This window comes from Gastrolobium bilobum, unplaced genomic scaffold (genome assembly GCF_033153095.1).
Source record: "Gastrolobium bilobum isolate Gb01-03AN ecotype WA unplaced genomic scaffold, APGP_CSIRO_Gbil_v1 utg7070, whole genome shotgun sequence".
In the NCBI taxonomy this organism is placed as follows: Eukaryota; Viridiplantae; Streptophyta; class Magnoliopsida; order Fabales; family Fabaceae; genus Gastrolobium; species Gastrolobium bilobum.
This window is the reverse complement of record NW_026898279.1, coordinates 9,012-35,179: the sequence shown is the minus strand read 5'-3', so window position 1 is coordinate 35,179 and position 26,168 is coordinate 9,012. Positions and strand designations below refer to the sequence as shown.

Sequence of the window (26,168 nt, the reverse complement as noted above, 5' to 3'; positions counted from 1 at the left end):
TGTTAAGCGATGAATGCAAACCCCTTACAACCCACAATCAAATCACATCTGTCCAAACATACCGACTCTACGGGGTGTAAATGGGCAAAAAAAATTAGTTTATTGTTTTTTTAATAAAAAATTACGAAAAATGTAGTCGTTTTGAAATTAATTACGAAAATATAGCAGTCAAACACGCCCACATGGGACGTGTTCCAATAAAGAAAAACACACCCATGTGGGGCGTGACCTAAGCGTGAGTCATGCCCACATGGGGTGTGACCAAGTTGGAGAGAGACACGCTCCATCTAGGCGTGACCGAGGAGAGAGACACGCCCCATCTGGGCGTGTTTAAACAAACGCAGCCACGTGGCACAAAAGTCAATAATTTGACCGTAAAACTTTGGAAGTCCATAACTTTTGACTCGGGTATCCGAATTAGGTATTTTTTTTTTGGATTCCCCATAACTTTTCGAGATCTACGTAATGACACCTCATTTGGCATATTTTATCTCTCAAAAAAAAATTTGAATTTACAACAATGATACCATAATTATTAAAAATGACACGACTTTTTTTTTTTTTTGTAAATAAAATGACACGACTTTGTTACCTTATAAGTATTACTAAAAATAATCTAACATTTTTATAATCACGAACAAAAACTTAAAAATCAAAATAAAACGAAAAGCACTCACTTAACTTTTTAATATAAATTATTTGATATTCTATCACCGACAGATGTTAACCGAATACAATTATAAATTTCATAAAATTCTTCATTCAAATTTTTAATATATATCTCAATAACATACATAATTAACCTTATCATAACTTGCCATAATCATAAGGATCTTTATTATGAATGTTTCTAATCATAACAATGATTTTCTGCTTATTAATTTGAGTTTAAACGTTCTTATGGTATCATTATTGTAAATTCAATTTTTTTTGTGAGAGTAAAAATATGTCAAATGAGATGTCATTACGTAGATCTCAAAAAGTTATGTGGAATCAAAAAAAAAAATTACCTACTTCGGATACTCGAGTCAAAAGTTATGGACTTCCAAAGTTTTACGGTCAAACTGTTGACTTTTGTGCCACGTGGCAGCACCTGGTGAAACACAACCAGATGGGACGTGTCTCTCTCCAACCGGTCACACCCCTATGGAGGTGTTTCACTGCTATGTTTTTTTAATTAATTTCAAAACGACTACTTATTCGTGAGTTTTTATTAAAAAAGCAATAAATTAATTTTTTTGCCGGTGTAAATGGCTAGCAATGTTGAGGCATATGTACTGGCCTATATTAAATTAAATTTGATTTATTATGAATAGTTAAATGAAATAGGTTTAGGTTTTTAAAAAAATTAGGAAAAACTTCAAAAATTCTCCTATAAACTATAACTTTCTTCATAATCATTTACATAACTTTCTTCATAATCATTTACTCCCTTCCCAAAATTTTGAATCATTTGCTCCCTTAACCTAATTTTTTTTTATCATTTATCCCTTAAATGAGGGGTAAGTGATAAAGAAATTTTAAGGCAAAAGATAAGTGATAAAACAATTTAAATAAGGGTGTAAATGATTCAAAAAATTTGTGAGGGGTAAGTAATAATTAAGAAAACTCATAGGGGATTTTTTGAAGTTTTTCCAAAAAATTATTTAAAAAACAGGTCATAGATTTTTTGTACATATCAAACCTATAAGTCTATAGGTCAGCCTACATCATATTGTTTATTTTAAATAAAATAAATAAATTTATTATTTCAATTATTTTAAATAATAAGATGATATTATTTTAATTATGAAATGTTTAATAGACTAACATGCTTAGGCCAAGACTTTTATTTTTAATATAGGTCAAATCAGACTTGTAATTGAGTCTACACAGGCTAACAGACTAAGCCAAACCTAAAGTTTTTTTTTTTTTACAATGACCTATTTAAACAAAACTTAATCTAATCTATTTACAGCCCTAACTGCAAGTAATCTTTTTTTTTTTTTATAAACACAAGTTATCGGATTTAATTATAAACCAAAGTCCCAATAAAATATGCTAATAATTTCGGATCCAATATATGGGGAAAGATATTGTAACAACCAAGTTGTGTTACTACCAAGTGACTACCAATCAATCTCACCGTTAGATCGATTATGTGGATCCAACGGTTATATTTATTTCCATCTTTGTATGATCATGATTTCTCAAATTTAATACTTCATATTTATTTTCACCTTTGTATGGTTATGATTTCCCATATTTAATGCTTTCACTTTAAATATGGGGAATCATGACCATACAAAGATGGAAATAAATATAATCGTTGGATCAACATAATCGCTCTAACGGTGAGATTGATTGGTAGTCACTTGGTAGTAACACAACTTGGTTGTCACAATATCCTTCCCCCAATATATATATATGGGGAAAAAATTTTTACACCAATATAAGATTAATAAGTCTTACACCACATCTCAGCCGTTGATGAACGGAAATCATCGATTGGTATTTGTAATGTAATTAATATTAATTAATTTGTATGACTTCCTAAATTATAACGGCTGGATGCACGAAAATTAATGGCTGAGATATGGTGTAAGACTTATTAGTTTTACATTGATGTAAAATGATCCTGATCCTATATATATATATATATATTAAGTACACCCTTTATTTTAATTTTATAGGAATTCTTAATGAGCATTAAGCTAGCGTGCCTGGCTTCTTTTATAGTTTAGACTACTACTAATAAGCTTTGTTTTACAATTTTAATAAAGGATTCGTTTTTTCTAAAATTATTTTAGAAATATTTATTTAATATTTACTGAAATGATATTATTTTGGGATAAAAATTATAGTGTATTTATGATTTTAATTTATTTTAAGTTATAATAATTTTTATCATTCTAATTTTTTAATCTTTCAATCTCAACACTACATCGTTTTGATGAATATTAAACAAATTTTTCTAAAATAATTTTAGAAACTTTATTCCCTTTAATAAATTGCTAAATGTAGACAAATTTCCCGGAAACTTTTTTAGTAGGTGTTTTATTCTGACTTTTCAAATTTTGCAACTTTTTTTTGGTTTGTTAATATCATAAGCACTATTTCCTTATTCATGTTAGGATGATTTTCTCATTTCACATTTAATGCATATAAATTAGGATGAATGTTATGAACAAACTCTTGAATACACCCATTTAAACAGAATTTCAAATAGCAAGCCAAATCCACACTTCTTTTAGAACAACGGTTAAAAATATTTTCTCTTTGTTTCCTTTTAGCAACTTTTGAAAATAAAAACTCACGAACCAACAAATTCTCTTGTTCACCACCATAAAACTTTTTAAGATATTTTTTTCTTTAATTTCTTTCATTTTTAGTAACTTTTTAATTTAATATTACATTAGTTATTAATGGACATTTTTTCAGCTTTTAGTTTTAGCAACTTCTCTCTCTGTTTTTTTTTTTTTTCACTTGGTGTCTGGTGGGCCACTTCTTCAACCCAACACTTTTTTAATGTTGTTTATTATATTTGGCAGTGCATAGATCTAAAGTTACGGGAATAAAAAAATTTGGCAGTGCATAGATCTAAAGTTACGGGAATAAAAAAATTATCGAACACACAAAATAAAAATTATGACTTATGAAGTTGTATGATAAAAATGTTCAAAATTTTGTGCTATGTGCCATCATATATGAATCTAGAGTTCCTAGCTACCGGGTGTTACTAAACTCATTATTGCTGACAGCAAGTTTTAGGCTACAGCCTACATGTCATGTGTCCCTACTTCACAAAGTGGTCTACTCATTTGATCACCAAATTTGCTGCCACTACAATGAGTTTGGTGGCTTCAAGAAGTGTGTTTTTTGGTCATCGTGACGGCAAAATTTTTGGTTGGCATGGCAATTTGAAATTTTCTTTTTGTAAAACGTGACATTGTGGTCAACGTTCTACAAATGCTGTATGTTTTATGGAGTGTCCGTGTTTATGGTAAATTAATAATCAAATTTTGATAGGTGGCTAATTATTCCTATGCATTGATGTATTTCTGTTATTACACTTCAATATGCTAAAAGTATTTAATATATGTTGGCATGAACACAAGCAAGAAGCCTATAATTGAATTAAACTTGCATATTTGAAAACAAAAAATAGTTAATATTGGAGAAAAGGAAAAAGACCTGTACTAGCTCAAATACACTTCTACTTAATCTCTATTATATATATACTTGTGATTGTGAAGGGAAGCAATGAAGTCTTCGATGTATTGGTTATGGAGCTCTTTGTTACTGAATTTCTTGCCCATCTCTTTAGCATTCTTCCTGTAAGCACTTCCCTCCTCATCCACCATTGCCAATCTCAATGCCTTGGTCACTGAGCTCCTTGTAAAAGACCCGTCTTGCTCGTTCCTTTGTATTTCAATTCCAACTTTCTTCTCTTCCATTACTCTTGAATATAAAGCTTGGTCTAGTAAGAAGGGCAGCATAATAAGAACATGTCCAAAATGGAGATTTTCTATCATTGAACCAGAACCACAGTGAGTCAAGCAACCACCAACTGAGCCATGAGCTAAGATCTTAGTTTGGGGTGCCCAAGCTTTCCAAACAACCCCACGATCTTTGGTCCTATCTTCAAAACCATATGGTAACTCAACTGAACCCTTCTTGAGGTTCCTCAAAACCCAAAAGAAAGGCAACCCTGAAAGCTCAATGCCAAGAGACAATTCATTGAGGTTTTCTTGGCTTAGTTTCACCTCACTCCCAAATGCAATGTACACCACTGTTGACCCTTGTTGTGTGTCTAACCATGCTTTGATTTGAAGCCAATCAGGGCTATTGTTTTCCTCATCAGAATCTCTTATCTGCGTTGATGGGGGAAGCAATCCAACGGGAATCACAGGCTTGTTGTAAAACTCAGCAAGATAATCTAACCATTCTGGTTCAAGATCTCTGGAGCTTCTGATAACAAACATGTCACAACTAGAATTTGCTTTGTTGAGATCAAAAACAGGTGAAGCTCCTGTCTCATTAACTTTGACATCTTCAAACAACTTAATAACCTCGTAAGGTCTTAGACCAATCTTTGTAGGGAAAGAAATCCACTTGGGTGGGCCATAGTAATCTTCAGGCTTTGTTCTATTTGCAGCAGCATCACCCAATTGTTCTTTGGGTGTGTCAAAGAAGCATATGCTCCATGCAGGGCATGGACTGAAATAGGCACAGGGAATGTGGAGGCTCCTAGCTAGCTGTGGTAACCAGCTAGCTGCAAAATCAAAGAAAACCCAATCAGGATTTGAAGCTTTTAGTATCTCAGCTACAGAATCTTGGAGACAATCATAGGCCAACTTGAGGTAATAGAGTTTGTTGGAAGGAATGTCCATAGTGGACTCTGCATCTTCAGGGAGATGGTTTCTGTCTACGTGGGGTGTTATGGGCAATTTGGTTAGTTTAACAAATGGTGACAAGCTTTGTGGGAGTTTAGGGAGGCGATCTATGATTCTTGGGGTGGATATGAGGGTTACATAGTGACCCTTTTGTCCAAGAATCTTAGAAACCTCGAAGCATGGGTATATGTGACCCATAGCTAGCCATGGGAACATGACAACATGAAGAGGCTTATCAATTTTGGCACTGGATGAAACTGTAGCAGACTCCATCAATGTTTTTCTCTACTTGTGTTATGGCCTATAAGGAAAAGATGTTATCTGTTTAGTGTAAATATATAGACAAAAATGGACAAGCAAAGAGGAAGATCGAGCATCATTTCCCACAAATAAAATTTAGAGAGCTGTTGCATGCGCAACGCGCAGCTATTATTTTATTATTTTTGTATGTTAAGCTATGCATATGGGTTATATATTATTATTATTATATTAAACACTTATTTGTAATTTAATTTTTATATTATTTTTTTGTCCATATATTTCCGTTAAGCTGGCTCGCCCACGTGGTTCATGTTGTAAACAAAGTAACATTTAACAAAGTGTCATTATTTGTCAAAAAAATTTATCCAAATACCACACAAACGATACTTTGACCATATTATCATGTAACATAATTCGTTACGATCTGTAGCGAATTATCTTCACCAATAATTTTGTGACACGTGGTATATTTTCACAGGAAAAAATTGATCGGAAGAAATTCATTACTAGTGATAGCAACTTTGGTACGCAATATGATCATGTATCATGAAACCGTTGGCGAACATAATTCGCTACCCGTCGTAACAAATTACGTGACATAACAGTCTTTGCCGCGACATTTGATAATAAATTTACTTAACAGTGGCACTTTGATTCCGTAAACAAATCTAGGAACTACTATTCATTACAAAATGATTGCATTTACCAAAAAAAAATAAAAATGATTTCTGTAAACAGGGAAAGAAGAATATGACCATAAGTCAATTATTAGAGATAATACATGCAGAAAATATTTTTCCAAAAGAAAACGTAGAAAGCATTCTTAGGAAAGAATTATTGAATCACACATTAACCCAACTTAGTTTCTTGTAGCCTAATTCTTGAAAAGCAGCACTTCATTTACCAGTTTTTCCAAATTCAAAAAGGATGAACCATTAGTGTTGGTGGCTTCTTCTGCTAATTTCTTCCACTCAATGGCTTTTTTCTTCATCTCCTTACCCTTTTCACCCCGTATCAACTCCCTCACAAGCTTCTCCACTTCATCCCTTTTTACATTATCACCATTCATCTCCATACCAAAAGCCCATTCACCACAAATATACCTGCAATTGAGAATTTGGTCATTGAAAAATGGACAACAGATCAGAGGCACCCCATTGCATATGCTTTCAAGTGTGGAATTCCAACCACAGTGAGTCAAAAACCCAGCCACTGATGGGTGCTTTAGAACTTCCTCTTGAGGACACCAACCCACCATTAGACCTTTGTCTTTGATCTCTGCTACAATTTCTGGTGGCACAATTGAGGCCTCACCCTTAACTAAATCAGGCCTAATCACCCACAAGAAGTTTTTCTTGCTATTTGCCAATCCCCAAGCGAATTCAACAAGTTGTTGAGGACTCATGACTATAACACTGCCAAAATTGACATAGAGAACAGAATTGGGTTCCTGTGAATCCAGCCATTTGAGACACTCAGACTCTTCTTTCCACAAATTACATTTAATAGATTCAAATCTGCTCTCTGAAGTTTGATCAAGAAGCAACTCTAGCGGGCCTACGCTGTAAAGTTTAGGAAACATTGTGGAGAGTGCATTCAGCACATCAGGCTCTAAGGCATCAAAAGTTGGCAGAATAATAGCAGAAGCTTTTGAAGCTGCTTCAACTTGTTCTACTACAAAGTCCAAAAGTATATCATTTGGATCTGTGGTACGATAGATACCAGGAAGGTCCCTCAGAGTAATATTCTTCATGCCAGGGATCCAATCTATGATGGTGTCTAGATGCCCATTTGTCAGATAGTTAGCATCTGAAAAACAAAACCATGATGAAGAAAAAAAAAACATATTTTAGTACTAATTGGAATCAAATTAGAGTAAAAATTTGTGTATATGGTCTCCACCTTTAAGTGGTGTTAGGCCTCTCTCCATGAGATTCTTGCATTCTTTGAAGCTCATGAAACCACAAGCACTGTGAGTCCAAAAGAGTATGTTGGGTAACCCAAATTGCTGAGAAGCTTTAATTGTGAAGGACATGATACCATCTGAGATTATACAAGTCACTGGAGGAGCATCATGAGAAGCCTTAGTGTCATTAAGTTTTGAGATAAGGTTGATGAATGGGACAAAAGAGTTGTTTCTGGTAGAGTCACAAAGATCAGGTATGCTTTGAGTTGCATCAATGTTGGTAGGAGGGAGACCATCTGGGATGGTCTCAAAGTGGAAATCTGGCAAACCATTGAGAGCATTAGGGCCTCTTGACCTGAGCAAGCGTTTGTGGTTGAACTCACTGTTGACAAAGGTTATGTGGAAACCTTTGCTGTGGAGGAGCTTTGCTAATTTTAGAAACGGGTTTATGTGACCTTGTATTGGAAATGGAATCAAAAGAGCGTGTGGCTTCTTTATTTCAGGTACAAAAGCCATCTCTTACATGAATCAACCTAAACTCATCAAACTAAAATTGCTGGATGAAAGCAAGTACCAGTTAATAAAAAACTAAGGTTCAACTTCACTGGTTCCTTTGCATTAATTTAGTATATCTGTCCACCGAATCACTGACAAGTCCAGGTTTAGGTGTGTAGCTTTCCCTGTTCAAATTTGAACCACCTACTTCTTGAAAATATAATCTAAAAATCATTTGCATGCCTTCACTTGACTATTTAAATTTTTGAGATAGTTTGTTTCCTTAAAAAAAAAAATTTGAGATATTATCTTTTAAGGGATTTGTTTTTCTCATATTGTATGAAAAAAACAAATTCTTCCTGCACACAGTCACACACTATAAATAAGTGTGTCACTTTTTGTTTTATTTTTTGTTTTTTTTAAATAAATAAGTCTTACATTTGATGTATCTATGACATGATGTATTTATTTTTCTCTTATTTTAATCAATTTAATGTGAGGTAACGTGAAGAAAAACAAACATTTTCATTTGAAAAAGAAACGCATACAGTAACAGCATTGACATCGTATTTATATCGTAAGCTGACCCAACTTGGGTTGGTTTGGGTCACTATCACTAAGCTGACCCAACTTTAGGTTTCAGTCTCACGCTGAGCGAGATTTTGAAGGCTTGAATCCTTTTTTGCCTTTGAAAAGGCCTGATTTGTCATTGTTGCTGAGACCAATGTTTCGATTCGGTTTATCGCAACCCAACCCAAGCAAGACGAATAAAAAGGATCCTAAGCATTTTGATTACTCTGCTTCCAAAATCCAAAACATGCAAATACCAATTAATCGGTCACATTCCTCGAAAACATTACTTTAAAATATACGCATATACTGTGTTTATCTTACACATCAATTAAATTTTCAAACAGGCAATTGATTTTTTTCACACATTTCAGATGTTTTAAATTTCATATCTTTAATTAATTTTTTTAAAATGCAAAATAAATTAATCCAATTATACTTACAATATTGTAAAATGTAAAGTATAATAAAAAAAGCTCATATTCAAGATCTAATAAGTATATGAATTGATTTTGTTTTGTTTATTTGTGGTAATATTTGGGTGAAATCTCAATACAATTTATGTACATAATTTAATACTTAAATTTAAGATATTTAAAGAGAGTGAAAAAAAAAGGGAGAAAAATGGGTCATTTTAGTTTATTTTGGAATGCATGATAAATTACATTTTTTATAATAACATGAAAAGGTTTTATAATTTTATGTTTTGTCTTTTTCTATTTTACAATAATGTTAAAAAATCTCTAATGCAAACATATTAAGTACATAGTTAATATTTAGTATATCAATATTGTTTCATTATATTTCTTCTTTTTATTTAATAAATGATAATTAATACATGGTTGATGATCTTAAGGTAATATTAGCAAGGTTCGCTTTTTTCTGCAGTTATAATTTATCTGCATTAAGCGCAATACGACATTGTTTTGGGACATAAATCATGATATTTTTGTAATTTTAATTTATTTCAGGATTATTATAGTCTTTATAATTATAATTTTTTAATATTTCAATTCCAAAATAATGTCATTTTAAAAATAAATACAAATAACTTATCTGCCGCTGTATTACCAATCTATAAATAGAAATAGGTATGGATTGTTTGTGCATGTTTATTGAATTTCATGTGCCTGCGAACTGTGAAGTGTGCAACTGCACACATTGAAATCTGTCACCCTATAGAAACACGAGTGCTTCTATTCCAAATAATGTTGAAGTATAATGATTAATATGGGAACTATTTGAAGCCTTCATAATTCCACGAAACTAGTGAAAAGTGAAAACCGAGATCATTATCACCTGAATTGACTTGATCTATATCTTAATTGTAATGGAAAAAGTCGCCATCAATTTGTATTTACCATTATGGATTTCGGCTTGTCACAATTAGCATAGAGCCGCAGACGCTCACTTCCAATTTACAAATTTTGACCATAAAATATCTCTCTATTCCTTTTCTTCATAATGACATGCCATGACTCTAACAGTATCAATTATTACAATTTTCGAAATGTTGGCCCAAAATGATTAGTGCCTAAATCCTCCATCTAATTTAATATACTTATTGTTTAAGAATTTATATAAGAACTAAGAAAGTTACTAAAGATTTTTAAATTTATAAAATATAATTATTTAATTGAATTATATATTTATTTTATTAATACAATCTTTCTTTCTATTTCATTGAGAGACATGGATAAAAAATAAAACTTAAAAAGTAACATTTTTTTTTAAATGGAAAAATAAATATAACATCGTAAAGTTTACGATTGAAAAGTATTAAAGAATTAAAGGCCACGTCGCATGGAAACGAGCCTATGATCATATAGCTAATACTTAAGATATTGAATTTTTTAGAAATTTATTTTATTTTATTTTGATAAAACGAAATAAAATTGGTAAATTTTATTTTCTAAGATATCATATAGCTAATACTTAATATTTATTTTCTATTTTATTGATAAAACGAAATAAAATTGGTAAATTTCAGCAGAAAACAAAATAAAGTTAATAAAATATGAAATTAGCAGAAAAACTAGTCATGACAACTGACAAGTTTTATTTTTTATTTTTTATTTTTTTTAAAAAATGCATTTTAGAATTCAATGAAAACTATCAATGTATTTTAGAATTCAATGAAAACTACCAGTGGCTAGCGGTTGATCTTAATCACAAGGTGGGACATTCCCACAAAGAAAACGGATGGCGTCACTTGAGGGTGTGTTTGGTACAAGAAAATTTTTTTGGTGACCGGGAATCATGATTAATGGGAATTCAGTAGAAATTGAGTTTACTTGGAATCTTACGAAAGATGTGTTTGGTTCGCCAAAATATTACCGGGAATATTGGGTAAAAATTACTGATTCCATATTTGGTTTAGAACGAAATATGACTTGAAATATGAGGTTATTTTACAAAAATAACCCCAAACTATTTTTACTTTTGTAATTGATAGATTGAGTCTAGATTTTTATGTGTATTGAGGTATTTTTGTCTCAAAAGTTATTGTTGTGCTTTCCCTTTTCTTGGTATTCTGATTAGTATTCTGAATTACCATATTATTTTTGGTAATCTGAATAGTGACTTTTCTTTATAAATCAAATTACCGGTAATCCTTGGATATCCGGGAATCGTAATTTATTCCTTCTACCAAACGTGGTAATTACATTTACCAAAGAAGGATTACCGATAATCCTCTCCAAAAACTTGAACCAAACACCTCCTGAATGTCATTTCAACTTTATTTCTTCTTTGACACCTTCAAAATTTGAGGATATATATCACACTACTATTTCCCATTATTCGACTTATAACAGATCAGCATGCTTCGTCTTTGAAAGGGACAAATTAAAGAATAAACAACCATATGTTAGGATGGGATGGTAACTGAATAAAAGAATATCTTGTTCGTGAACATATGCACAATACCAAAGAGACACAACTGTTAGTCAAAATCACAAATTTTTTTTTTTGGCTGATCATTTGATTTAGCACTCTGCAAAAATAGCCTGAACTAATAAGGTCCCCCTTCTCATTTATGTTTTGTTAAATTGATTTTGTAACTATGGTATAAATATTTTTCTTAGTCAAAGCATGTCAATCAATATTAGGTGTTGATTTCGTTTGAAAGAACTCTTGAGTGTATTATAGTAGATTTCAAATATTAAAGTCTATAGTAAAAAGTAAAAACCTATCACTTAACGTTAAGATTTATTATATTGAATAATCAAGAGACATAAGTCAAAAGAAAACGTATCTGTATATGTTATGGTCGAATAATAGTGCATTACTCCACAATAAATTACTTTGCGTAAGAGGCTAACAGCTACTAGCCACAGTAAATCCTTGGTAGATATCTTTTAACTTTCCCCCCCTACCCTTTGGCTTTGATGTCGACCAAGGCCAACATAAAGACAATGATGAAGGGATAAAAACGTCTAAGAGCAAAACTTGCCTAACTCAGACCCACTACTCAATTACCATATCAACGTCATTGTCAGCTAAAACTAGCTTACTCATTCCATTTGGAGCATTATAATGCTCTTTTAGTATACGTTTGATTCTAATTGAACTTGAAAAGATATTATATATCAGATAAATGGAAACAAGATAAGAGATTAGCATAATTGGGATTATTTGGATTTCTAAATTGTCCTAAAAGTTACTAATTACTTCAGGATATGACAATTACATAGAAATATACCAAAATGTACATCATGGGTCTGACTTAAACTTGTGAGTGCTCCAACAAGTGTTTTCAATGAGGAGAAGCATCCTTAGGTTTCCTATGAGTCTAGTAAGTAGCTAGCAACCAATCTGTAGTTTTCTTAATAAAGGGCAGCACGCAGCAGAGGCTGAGGAATGATATATGCTTTCCACTACCTGTCCTTGTTTCAATTTACACTAGTTTGCTACGCGTCATTTTATAAGATTTCCGGAAAAATTAAATTTTTTTAAATTTTAAATTTTTGAATAATATCGTAAACTGAATATAAAAATTATATTTTTGAAAATTGAGATTTCTGAATAAAAAAAAAATTCTCCTCTACAAAACGCCAAGGTGCTTTTTGGTAGAGGGATCTTTGAAATTTTACCAAGAAAATTCACAAAGGTTTTGTGAAATGCCATGTTTGGTAGGAGATTTGGTTAGTAACTCCCGGATATCCAATTTGCCATAGATCTTCAGTTATGAACAAAATTTGAACTAGATTACTTCCACAAATTACCTCCAAAGGGGTGGTATTTGTGAAATATCCGAGGAGAGGAAAATTTTTCTGATTTTTTCGGACAAATCTACCCTTCGTGTGTTACAGCTGGCTTTCGTACACCTGTGTCTCTTTCTTCGTCAGAAAAGGTAATGTATCTTGTTGTGAGGACCTACCGTTGAAAAAAGCAGTCTATATATGTTAATTTCCTCTTGATTTTTTTTTTTTTTTGTATAACTTAGAGATATCTTCATTCAACCTCTTCCGATCACCTTGTTCTCAGAGTACGGCCCTGAATGCTATCCCCTTATTGAATAGTGGGTGCATTAAGCTTCACCACTGGAAGAAGTATGAGACTAATCCCCCGTTCAAAAAGAGGAACATCCTCTTGATTTTAACTTTGAGGAATTTCCTCTAAAGATAATAACCCCACAATGTTGTCCATGGCATTGATTTCAAAACCTCTTAAACTTAAACGGATAAAGTTTACAGAAGTAGAATTGTAACTTCAAAGTTGTTTAGCTAGTATTACTCTTTCCTCTGTCCCCATAGAAAGAAAAGTTCAAAAAACAATTCAGGGTGTGAATGAGCAATTTCTTTGTGGAACAAGCACTGACTACCAATAAGATGGCTAGGGTGAATACCAAGGTAATGAGGATGAAGAACTAGGCTCATAATTTTAGGAATGTTGCTCACTGTGCCTTATATGGATGGATTTTTCCTTTTAAGTGGAAAGCTGTTTCTCAACTCTTGGTCCACTAGAGCCGTGAGATGGGACATAGCTTTTACTAAAAGACAGAGGACGATAGTGCTTCCACTTCCACATATATATAGTGTGTTCTTCGCAGCACACTAGGACTTTTTTCTTTTTTTTCTTTTTTCTTTTTCTTTTCGGGTATCATAAACCTTAACCAAAATTGGTATAAGTACTGTTTGAACCTAGTACCAAGGCTTGGGAATTAAATAAATAGTATCATGGTATGGTACCAAGAATTTGGTAAAAGAATTTGAATACAGAACTAATTGTTTGGGTTGTTGATGCCTGTTACGGAATATATGTGTATTCAGTACTAGTCCCAATTGGTGTCAATCCTGGAAGAAAGATACTTAGTTACCCTTCAATGCCCTTCAACATCTTCTCTTACCATATTTAAATAGTGACTAACATATTTAACTCTCAATATGGTTATAGTTGGACTCAGATGATGATATCATGATACTATAAAAACTCAGGTTAGTAGTCATAAAAAATAATAACGTCTGAGATAATGTAATAAATATTATAGCTGACCTTCTAAATCAGAAAAAATAAATATCAATAGAGCAGCAAAATGTAATTGATTAATTAATGGTTGGATAAGTTATAAGCAAGGTAGTTCATTGTTAGTGTAGTTTTTTATGCTTGTTTCTTTCTTCTGCAAGATTTAATAATTGATTAATTATAAAAATAAAACAGGGGCTTCATTGGCTCCACCAATGACCAAAGCAAATCAGTTAAACTCCCCCATCCAAAGAGATAATTGATTGCTTTGTTTCATGTGGGATGTATATGCAGTTCCCACTGTGCTACTCCTACTAATTCATTGATTACAAAGCTAGGCAGAAGCATATGGGTTGAGAGCGAAACAAAAAGTTATTGTATTTAAATGTAAAAAAACATACTATAATTGCTGCTAATTATGAAGCATATATAGATACACTCCAAGAGGTAGGTCACCCCGTTTCAATTGGTCTCGGACCAAACCCATACTAATGTATGCCACGTGGAATACAGAAGGTGGATGATATCAGCATGAAGTGTTATATGACCCATACCATCAAAATTTTCATTTTTTTCTATATGCAAAGATACATCAATAAAACTGCAAAAAAGAATCTGCTGCCACACAACCACACTTCCCACCAGCTTCCCTTCCAACAAACACACTTTTGGAGATCCCGTTTAATTTCTTGAGAAAGCATCTATCCATCACGTTCCGTTATTCCGCCGCCTTGTTTGCTTGGTGTTGAGTTGAGTTGAGTTGAGTGCTTCTGTACCCAAAAAAAATAAAAATTATCAAATATTTGATAAGATGTATCTGTTTTGTACGTGATAAATGCCATCTTCCCTTTCACGTCAGACACTCGTATATATCTATCTATCTATTCCTACCTTGTTTGCACTATATATATACCATCCTTGACCAACACCACCTTCATCCTCCACTACTTTCTCTCTTTCTTTCTCCTCCTCTTGCTTTAATGGGAGATAATAACAATGTCAACCTTCCACCCGGGTTTCGTTTTCATCCCACAGATGAAGAACTTGTAGTCCATTTCCTTCATAGAAAGGCATCACTTTTACCTTGCCACCCAGATGTCATTCCTGATCTTGAGCTCTACTCATATGATCCATGGGAACTTGATGGTATGTATATAACATCATTCTTTGTTTTTGTTTCAACTTTCATGCTATTCTTAATTTGTTACTATACATAGCTAGGAAAATTGAACCTTTGTGTATATTAATTCTGTGTGCTGGTGCATATATATATATATATATATATATATTGATAGGTAGAGCTTTGGCAGAGGGAAAACAATGGTACTACTATAGCAGAAGGACACAAAATAGGATCACTGACAATGGGTATTGGAAACCAACAGGAATGGAAGAACCAATTGTTACAACCACAAACAACAAGAGAGTTGGCATGAAGAAATGTTTTGTGTTCCATGTCGGAGAAGCACCTTCTGGTATCAAAACCAATTGGATAATGCAAGAATATCGTCTACCAGATTCTGCTTCTTCCTCTAGCAGATCATCCAAAAGAAAATCACAACCAAAAACAGTTAGTATAAACTATAACACATGAAAATTTCACCACAAAAATAAAAATAAAAAAATATTTGAATAACGTGGAAAACTATATAGTATATATTTAACTCTATGGTTGCTGATTAATTTTTTTTAATTTTTGATTGATTCAGGATTATAATAAATGGGTGATATGTCGTGTTTATGAGCGGAATGGAGATGATGATGATGGAACAGAGCTCTCTTGTTTGGATGAAGTTTTCTTGTCATTGGACGATCTTGACGAAATAAGCTTACCGAATTATAACTAGCTGCATTATCCAAATGGATAATTAATTAAGCTAATCATTGCTTGTTATCATTATTGTTATTAATTTACTGGCTCTAGTTAATTAAATCCTGTAGCAGTGTAGCTGCCATTGTAATCAGTGAAATGGCTATAGCTAGATTTCCATAGCAGCCTTTCAAGTGGGGCACTATGTGAAATTCATGGCCAAACAATATGTAGTATGACGTTATGCTTTCAAAGATCCCATTATTTACTGTCAGAGTGATCACTTCAATTTTGTTTGCTCTTTAGTCTGAATATATAAGGTCACATGGATAATCCCCAGCATAGTATCTATTCTCAGCCACTAATATATATATCAATCAATAATCCATCAAATCCAAGATAATATGCCCCTTTTTTCTTTTAATTTACATGTATCATCATATAATCTTCAGTCTTCACATCACTACTGTTGCATGAAAGTTTGGTGCAATTGAGGTTATCTTCTTAAACAATTGAAGTTAGTTCAAGTGGTAAATGTTTGATTTGTTGAGATATTCAAGTGTGATGAGTCCCACATTGGTTGGCAATGAGCTAAGTGAAGGGTATATAAGTGGATCCGACACCATGTCTCAACCCAAAACCTTAAGGCATTGGGTTCATGGGTCCTTTCACTTATATACCCTTCACTTAGCTCATTGCGAACCAATGTGGGACTCATCACACTTGAATATCTCAACAATCTCCCCCTCAAGTGTGAAACCCACCATTGGTATGCTCCCCCTCAACCGAGTACCCGAAGCGCAAAGTACTCGACCCGCCTCCTAGCCAATCATTAGGCTAGCTCGAGCCCAATCCGGCTCTGAAATTAGTGGACCTTCCTCTGCCTCTGCCTCTGTCTCTACCTCTGCCTCTACCCCTTCCTTGAAAATTGTTGGAACGAGTATCGGTAGAAGCCTTTAATGCTTGCTCATCTGTGTCTTCCTGTTTGAACTTCTGTTCATGCACCACCAATGAACTCTGCAATTCATCAAGTGACAAATCATCTATATCTTTAGATTCTTCTATAGCACAAACAACAAAGTTAAATTTTGCTGTTAATGATCGAAGAATTTTTTCTATGACAGTTATTTCTTCTATCTCGTCTCCATGAATTCGCATTTTATTGACAATGGTCATCACGCGAGAGAAATAATCTGCAATTGATTCTCCCGACTTCATTCGAAGTGTTTCGAATTCCGAGCGTAAAGCTTGAAGCTGCTGCCTTTTTGCTCTTGCAGAGCCTTGATACTTCTTTTTCATGGAGTCCCAAATATCCTTGGAAGTTTCTTTGGAAAGAATGGTTTCCAAGATAGAACGGTCAATGGCCTGGAAGAGATAATTCTTCGCCTTCAAATCCTTCAACTTTACTGCTTCATGAGCTGCTCGTTGTGCTGCTGTCAACTGAGCTCCTTCTGCTAGTGCTGGTTCAACAACACCATTGTGGTGTAGCCTTAGCTCATTGGTGGTGGTTCCCCGCCACGGGCTTCCCCTGGACCCGCTTGACATTGGAGTTTGAGGGAACGAATTTCCTAACAGTGGTATCAGAGCCAACGATCTGGGCTAAGTGTTTGGAAGGCCTCTGCAGAAGGCTAGTGTGACCCTAATATTTGAAGAGAAAAAAAAAAGGTTTCCGCAGAAGTGGACCTTAGAGTAAGAATGATATTGAACCTCACACTTGAGGGAGGATGTTGGAAATAATCAAGTGTGAGTGAGTGAGTGGTGGTGAAGTAAGTTCCACATAGTCTAGACATAGACCAAGTGATGACTATATAAGTGCAAAAAGACCCATAAACCTACAGCCTTAAGGTTTTGGGTTGAGATGTGGTGTCGGCCCACTTATTATGGTTTGTCATTTGGTCCATTGGTGGATGTACCTTTTGCAAAGGGTTTTGGGCTCCCTCGTTCCATTTCTAACATGATTTTATTTAAGAAAAGTTTTGTGTTCAAATTTTGTGAATGCAAAAACAATTTTTTGGAAGAGCTAGCCTCACCATGATGTGAATGTTCTCGACTCGAACATGATTACTTCCTGTGAAGGATACTCGCGATTTATGAAAAATAATAATAATAATAAGTGAGAAAAGTTTTAGCATAGGAGAAATGTTACAAATATATTTTAATATTTTTTATAATTTGATAAAATTTATGTTAGTAGTTCTGGTTAAATAAAAATAAACCAAATTATACTAAAGACTTATATAAGATTTTATTTAATAATAAAAAGAATATTAAAAGAACGTGTTATTTGCATTTCTTTTTGTTAGTATCTAGGATGGAATGTCCTTCCTTCGGTTGGAAATTGGGACTCTGACGTGCAGGGATTGTGGAGAGAGTAAAACGTGAAAAGAGGAAGAGGCTTGTGGAGCCCATTGAGCACTCTTAAGGGAAGCTTGGAACTGAGCATTGGGCAATAAACCTATAACTTTTGCCTACTTTCATGGTATTCGGTAGCTAGTTGTGAGTTGTCTTGTGTCACAATGTTAATAAAAATTTTCTTCTTCTTTTTTTTTTTTTTTTTTTTTTCGTACATATTGGTGTCTGCTTAGGGAAGCATCATGTCATGTGTGATGCAAGCATTCGCATGCTTTCAAGCACCAGCACGAGCACTATATTATATACATATGTTGTCACAAAAGAGTGATAATCCATTCCATGATGCTTACCTTATTCATGAGCTTCTTTCCCTTCTCGTATATATCCACTAGAACAGACAAGATAATGACCTAGAGCATTTGTAATTTAATGTCAAAACTACGCCTAAAATGGGTTAAAACATGGATCGCAAAACAGAAAAATCCAAGAAATGGGGTTGGTTATCTTTGTCATCAACATCTAATATCAAATAAAAGACATTGACTATAATGACAAATGTTCAAGCTAATAAGCTAATATAATATTTGACATGATTTGACACCATTATTGATGTTAGTAAATTATTTGGGCCACAGAGCGAAATCAAACCATATCTCCTGTTTTTTAAAATCTGTACTTCGTTTCCAAATCATTTTTTTTTTTTTTTTGAAACTGGGTTTCTAAATCAAAATTAAAGCACCATTCAATCACTTGGATATTCCCTGAAATATGAATACAAATTTCTGTTTTGCTTCGTAGTAATAACTAATATAATTTGATAATGAATAATTTCCCTGCTACTAATTAATAATTTTATTCAACCTATGTTTTGCATTCACGAACAAATGGAAATTAATTAATTATCTCCATTTTCATTCCCTCTTAATTTAATAACTCTACATCTTCTATGCTTTCGGACCTAAAACATCCTAATCTAAGAGACAGGTTCCACGTGTAAAGGACAATTTGAATATCTTAGTAATTTAGAGTTGAAACCTGGTCACTGCATTAAAAATGACATTCCTTAAAGACGTTCCCAGGAACTAGGCAGCGCAGAGAACGTTGTCCTGCAGAGATGATTTTTCTTACGGAGGGCGTTTGGTAGAGAAGAAAAGAATCTCGATTTTCAAAAATATGATTTTTACATTCAGTTTACGATAATATTTTAAAATTAAAAATTTAAAAAAATTCAGTTTCTTAAAAATCTTAAAAAATACCCCGTACCAAACGCCGCTTTAAGTTACAACTTACAAAGAATGCGATTGTAAAACCTTCGCTTCCAAGTTATACTATATAATTGATATTTCAATTTAATAATGATATTTTCCTTTTATTAATTAACAGTCTCAACTCGCAAAGAATGCAATTGAAGTCTCAAACTTCTCTTCCAAGTTATTAGAAGTGAGATTTCAATTTAAAATAATCCTTTTCTTTTATTAATTTCAAGTCAAATGGCTCTTTCTGCATTGTGGTTTTGAAACCTTAAGATAGAATCCAACATATATATTAATCTTAGTAAGAATTAAAAAATAATATCTTTTATGTCATTCAATATAAAAATTTACGCTTGCATTTGAATTTCTGAAAAGTATTAAAAAAATAAAACACATTAGGGGTTTTTTTTCTATTTAGGCATGCTGTCATTCGATCTTTGTGTCCACTAGTACCCATCACAATTGAGGAAACATCAAACATCTCCCTCCCAATGTTGTTTCTTATAAAAATAATACTATTTCATTGCTTAAACAGATCGTAACCACTGAGCCTCCTAATCATCCAACTCGTGCTTGCTTGTTAAAACATCACATGCGACTTAAAAGAGAGAAAAGAGAAGTGCATGTGGTTTTGCAAACTTCAAAGAGCCCAAAAATTAATACTCAAAACACATAATTACGCTTTGTGAAAAAACTACATGCTCCCGTTTGGACTTGGAAAGGTTGAAAATGCCAAATCAAATTGGAAGCTATAATGATTACCAAAGTCATGAAAAACCTCACTCAATGGGCCTAATTTTTCAACTTGTTCATAAAGCTTTGGTTGTTTGCAACAAAATTTATGTATATAAAGACATAAAGGGGAAGGCATATGTTTGACATGTACCCATCCATGATCCATCCCAACCCTGTTCGCATTTGGCTTGCTTGTTTTCTTGGTATGATGATGATGATTTTATTTTTTTTCTTTTACATTGGCAAAAAGTGGAACTAGTGAGAATGATTGTGAGGCCAATACCTATGTAGCTTTTGAGTGAAGTTAATTACACTAAATCGAACCATGCAACCATCAAAGGTCAACAGAAAAGTTCAAAATAAGTCAACCCCACACAAAAGCAATCGAAAGGGAAAAGGCGATCAAAGATGAAAATGCTGTGAGTTTGGGTGTACATAGGAAAAGAGCACTTGTCACCGAAGTAATCAAGTCCCAACATATAGAGGAAATAATGAGTGGAAAAAATTGCCTTGTGCTTGAGCCATGAGAGTTCAGGAAAAAAGATTAAAATATAATAAAGGTATAAAGTTCATAACTAACCAATTAGTATTGTTTAGGACATAGCAGATTACCTCATATATTATACACCAGACAATATTTGTTGGGTATAAAATTGCTTCGAAGGGGGGGAAATGGTTAATTTATAATTGCTTTTTTTATTTTTTAAGCACAATATGATAATATGAAGCCTTGGGGATGATGTAAGGAATGACCTCATTACTCACAAAATCCAATTACTTTCATATTCAAACACAAACATAAAATTGGCCATAGTAATACATAAATATGGAGAAAATATATATTTATTTAAATCTTCTTTTTTAATCACCAGCAATTGGAAGGTAAAAGTTAATAAGAAAATTATTCCCATTACCAAAAAAATAAAAATATATTCTATTTCCGTTTCCAAATTCCCCAAACGAGAAGGATGTTCTATATATATTAAAGAAATGTAGTTAATAGGCATTGAATCAAATCTGTATTAAGCACTGGAATAAGAAGAAAACGATTACAATTTTTATGGTAATTTGAGGTTGCCGGCAATTCCAGAAAAAAGGTGAAGAAGGGAATGAAAGCAATTACGCTATTCAACGTTCATGCCTATTCTGATCCTCTCACAACAACTATAAGGACGATACCAGACTAATGCAAAAAATGGGCTAATCCCACCTTCAGGCCCAAGACCCCAGCAAAGACTCTTTTATTGAATTGGGCCAAATCCTACCGTTTGGCCCAAGATGCCAAACCAACCCATTAAGACAATATATAACTGTTACAACCTATGAAGCACCGACACTTCAAAAACCCTGAAGTGTCGTGTCCGACACTTCCCGATACTCTCCGACACTCCGACACTTCCCGACACTCCAACATGCGTTATAGAAATTCAAAAAAAATGTTTAAAAGTTGCGTTGTGATGAGTTTTTAGTTCCAACTATTAGATTCATTGGATTACGATTACCATGTTATTGAGTTTAATATAAATATTTGGGATATCTTATGTTTCTTTGCAAAATTGATGAATATTATAAGTTTAGTTTCATTTTTTTGTTAAATTATTGAATATTAAATATAATATACACTACGTAAATTTAAAATATTATTTAATATCAAAACGTGTCCTAACGTGTCGAAATCTAACATTTTTTATAATTAACGTGTCGGAGTGTCGTGTCAGAGTGTCACGTGTCCCGTGTCGGTATCGGTGCTACATAGGTTACAACTCATCCTACATATAATCTCTCATCCACCCTGGTCGGTCGCCTCTTCTCTCTCCCCTTCGTCTAGCCACATCTCTCCCTCCCTGTACATCATGGTCGGTCTCTGTTATTGCATGGCTGAGGTTCGTATCAGTAGTTTTCCTCAGTTTTCTTTTTCTCCTTTCATTCTCAAGGATGAGGATTACTTTTAGCAGCAAACTCACAATCGGAGTATTGATTCACACCAACATCTAGTTCAACTATGCTGAGTGAAGAACTATCTCCTCTCTACTTTCTTTACTAAATAGTAAAACTTATAAGTTTCAAACAATTAACTAACGCAAATCATTCAGAAGATTTCTCCTTGCAATATATATATATATATATATATATATATATATATATATATATATATAGGGAAAAACTACTCTTATGCAACATAAGAATAGTTTTATTTCCTACATACCCATCGAAAACCGTGACGTCCTTTTTTTTCTTTTTTCTTTTTCTTTAAATGGCGGGCCCCACCATATGTGTGTCTACAACATGAGAGAATATCTCTCCTGCAACATAAGATTAAATGAACCCATATATATAAATATATATATATATATATATATATATATATATATATATACACATATATATATAGGGAAATAGACTTCCCATGTTGCATGAGAAATCTCATGTCATATCACTCTCACTTCGATGTCTGTGCCAATCACTTTTCTATTTTTTATTTTTTTCTTTAAGGTGGCTCCCACCCCTTTCTTTTTCTGTAGGAAAACTTGCATTTCTCATGCAACATGAGAAATTGCAAGCCCATATATATATAGGGCTTATCGTTTCTCAAGCTGCTAGAGATAATTTTATCTCCGGCTAATAAATCATAACCGCACAAAGATGGATCAATGGTGATAAAGGAAAAGAGAAAAAAAGGGAATCGGAACCATTCAAAGGTGAATAAATTAATATAAAGAAATAAATAAACGACGTAGTTTTGGGGTGGCCGAAGATAAACTTATCTTAAACTGTTTGAGAAATATTTTTCCCACACACATATATATATATATATGTTTTTCCCACCTGTCGTTGTTGTACGTAAAGCGGCTGCAGAAATAATTATATATATATATATATATATGAGGTAGGATCCTTTGACACCTCATCTGAGAGCCATTAGATCAAAAAAGATCAACGACTTTGATTTGTAAGCATGTGACACCATTAATCTTTTTTGATCTAATGGCTCTTAGATGAGATGTCAAATTCTAAATTTGACACTGGTGTCAAAGGATCCTGTCGATATATATATAGGTAAAATACTAAAATCATTTTTGCAGCAGCTTTACGTACAGCAACGACATGTGTATGGTTATGATTCTCCACATTTAATGTTTTCATCCTTTGTATGGTTATGATTCCCTGCATTTAATGCTTTCAAGTATATATATGGCAAGTATTTGATTGCTGCACGTACATCAACTGCAAAAATGTAAACTCCATATATATATACACACACACACACATACACACACCAAGGATAATATATATTTATAATATTAAACTATTTTTTTCTCTCCTCAGACATTGTCGGCTGACGTGACAGAGATAGAAAAATAATTTTACCATTATAACTATGTACTACCCTTAGTACATAGTTATTTTTTTATTTTTTTTGCAAGAGGCAATTCTCTTATGCAATATAAGAAAAATGAAACCCATTAACTAATTACGTAACAAACATTCTCCAAAAGAAAAGGAGTAAAAAACATCAAACAAAAAGAAGGCATTATGATATAACAATTATGTCAAACATGGGCAAACCAAAAAAAAATGTTAGCCCATGCCAAAAACCCACCCCAAACCATTCTTTTATCTATTTTGCATAGTTGTCAAATTTTAGCCTCTACTTATGCCAAATTATTGTGATCACGACAACTATACTGGTCGTACAAGTAATAAAGAGATGAGTAGAGTTATCGTTCCCACAAGGATTAAATACACCAATCACTATTCTCTTTATTTCCCTTAATTTGGACAAATGAAGTAGTTTGGATGAGTAATTTTCAATAACAAAAATTAATAAGAAGATTGTTGCAATTAAAAGTAATTCAAACAAAGAACGCAGAGAGCTAAGACTGGTAAAAATTCAATAATGGAAATTGTAGCTAGGGTATACTTCACCTTCGATCCTCCTTGATTAATTTAAATTAATTTCAATAATATTTTATCTCAATTATTTCAAATAATTCATCTTCTAAATAATTAGTTGGCTAAATCCTAATGTCTTAGTGTTTTTAACCCTTTAATCATATTAGAACTCTAATGTCTTAGTAATTCCTTTCAGATTAAGCCTTAAGCGCGATGAATTTCAAAAGTTCGTAATTCCTACAAGTCTATGTCTAGATCATGTAAAAGTTTGTGTTTACCTTTGTCAAGATTAAAATTCCAATATGCCTATTGTGAATCTCAATCCTCTTTATCCTTATAGGATTAATCAAGTCATACAAAAATGCATAAAATTAATTCCAAGGTAAAACACAAACAATATGAGATAATTTATTAAAGAAATAATTTAAACCAAACTACGATTCACGTTAGATCCATATCCTTAATTACAAAAGGAAACTAGCCTAGCATAGTGCCAAAAACATAAACAAGATATGAAAGGAAACAAGAATCCATGATAAAAATTTGATGATTAATGTCCATGATGAAACTCTGACGCTTCCTTCGCATTCCTCTCCAAGAATCGCCTTTTCTTTCTCTTCAGATCATGCTCCTGGTCCCTCCAAAGTCGCTACTGAAGTCCTCTTTCCCTCTGTTTTTATAGATAGGTCCATGGGCTTTTATTTTTCGACGCTACTCAATGTGTTGCTCGATGAATCGAGCATTTCATCGAGATAAATTATCCAGCTCAATGTGTTGCTCGATGAATCAAGCAAACCATCGAGATAAATTTGTAAAAATGGCTATTTTGATGTCTTCTTACCAAATAGCTCGCCGGAGCAAGAAATTTGGTGAGATGCAACGTAAAATCAATCCTTTGGTTTCCATTTAGCTTGAATATTGACTTCCTTCGACTCCTTGGTCCATCAATGCTTCAATGGCAATTTTGACCTGAAACCGATACATTTTGAAGTCAATATCTTACCAAACACTAAAACTAGAAAAGTCTTTTGCATCTAAATATATTTGTTATTGTTATAAAAAAAAATATATTTGTTATATCTTTAACCATTTACATCAATATTTTTCATACTTTTTATCCCAAAATATATATCATACTTTTAGCCCTAATAACATAGTGTGTTTTACACCTATCACAAATTTTAAAAAGTTTAAAATCTAATTTGTGTTAAGGCACTAGCTAGCCCCAATGTGATTTTGCCACTGATGTTAAACTCTTTGTAGGTTACAGGGAATAGAACACACAACCACACACTCACACACACCCTATTACACAAACCCCCACCACTAATGTTAAACTCTTTAACTATAGAAGATTATGACTAAGGAAATAGGTGTTGGTTTGAGTTAAAATTCTAGTTTAATAATCATTGTTATTTTCTATTTCTAATTTTGAATTTCAAATTGTATTATTATATGATGATATATGAAACACTTGTGAGATATATGAAAAGGAAATTTTTTTTCCTATTAATAAAAGGTAGGGGTGGTAATTTGGGTTGACCCGCCAAAAAATATGGGTTGGAAAAATGAACCTACTCCGTTTTATGGTGGGTTGGCGGGTCAACCCACCAACCCGCCAATTAAAAAAAAATTAATTAAAATTCAAAAATAAATTATATTTTATGAATTTTTTTAATGTTATTTTATTTTATTTCACACTTCTCAATATTTTTTTAGTCTCAATCTTAAATATATACTAATATTTGTCAAACATTCTTTAAAAATTTATATATAGATAACATTTGTCATAAATAAAATTGTTATTCTTTATTTTTTCTAGGAAGTATTAAGATAAAAAAAAATTGGATATCACAAAAATTTAAGGACTAATGAAATAACACAATATAAACCAAATAGAGGGTTGCAAGGGTTCATTGCTCATTGAATTACTATGGTAAAGAACCAATTCAATGCAAAAACTTAAACTTTGAATAAGACTACATTAATAATTTTATATTTCTCTAACATGGTGATACGAACCATATTGCTGTAGATGTACGTGACCCCAC

General features: G+C 32.9%; 4 protein-coding genes across 4 annotated transcripts; 1 reads left to right on the top strand and 3 right to left on the bottom strand.

Annotated features, from left to right (window-relative positions):
- Positions 1–4,199: 4,199 nt before the first annotated feature.
- LOC133314417 (soyasaponin III rhamnosyltransferase-like) lies at positions 4,200–5,648 on the bottom strand. Its single transcript, XM_061515897.1, has one exon. The coding sequence runs from the start codon at positions 5,646–5,648 to the stop codon at positions 4,200–4,202; it is 1,449 nt and encodes a 482-aa protein (XP_061371881.1).
- Positions 5,649–6,510: 862 nt separating this feature from the next.
- Positions 6,511–8,058, bottom strand: LOC133314432 (7-deoxyloganetin glucosyltransferase-like). Its single transcript, XM_061515914.1, has 2 exons — positions 7,539–8,058; positions 6,511–7,445 (listed from the first exon to the last, which is right to left on the bottom strand). The coding sequence occupies exons 1-2, from the start codon at positions 8,056–8,058 to the stop codon at positions 6,511–6,513; spliced, it is 1,455 nt and encodes a 484-aa protein (XP_061371898.1).
- Positions 8,059–15,053: 6,995 nt separating this feature from the next.
- Positions 15,054–15,920, top strand: LOC133314416 (NAC domain-containing protein 104). The gene is made up of 3 exons (XM_061515896.1): positions 15,054–15,219; positions 15,369–15,643; positions 15,783–15,920. The coding sequence occupies exons 1-3, from the start codon at positions 15,054–15,056 to the stop codon at positions 15,918–15,920; spliced, it is 579 nt and encodes a 192-aa protein (XP_061371880.1).
- An 800-nt stretch (positions 15,921–16,720) lies between these two features.
- On the bottom strand, positions 16,721–17,182 carry LOC133314415 (uncharacterized). The gene has a single exon (XM_061515895.1). The coding sequence runs from the start codon at positions 17,180–17,182 to the stop codon at positions 16,721–16,723; it is 462 nt and encodes a 153-aa protein (XP_061371879.1).
- Between the last annotated feature and the right edge of the window lie 8,986 nt (positions 17,183–26,168).

Coding starts and splice junctions, on each gene's coding strand:
- LOC133314417 (XM_061515897.1), bottom strand. CDS start 5,648: ATGGAGTCTGCTACAGTTTCATCCAGTGCCAAAATTGATAAGCCTCTT.
- LOC133314432 (XM_061515914.1), bottom strand. CDS start 8,058: ATGGCTTTTGTACCTGAAATAAAGAAGCCACACGCTCTTTTGATTCCA. Junction 7,446..7,538: donor AGGCCTAACACCACTTAAAG/GTGGAGACCATA, acceptor TTTGTTTTTCAG/ATGCTAACTATCTGACAAAT.
- LOC133314416 (XM_061515896.1), top strand. CDS start 15,054: ATGGGAGATAATAACAATGTCAACCTTCCACCCGGGTTTCGTTTTCAT. Junction 15,220..15,368: donor TGATCCATGGGAACTTGATG/GTATGTATATAA, acceptor ATATATTGATAG/GTAGAGCTTTGGCAGAGGGA. Junction 15,644..15,782: donor GAAAATCACAACCAAAAACA/GTTAGTATAAAC, acceptor TGATTGATTCAG/GATTATAATAAATGGGTGAT.
- LOC133314415 (XM_061515895.1), bottom strand. CDS start 17,182: ATGAAAAAGAAGTATCAAGGCTCTGCAAGAGCAAAAAGGCAGCAGCTT.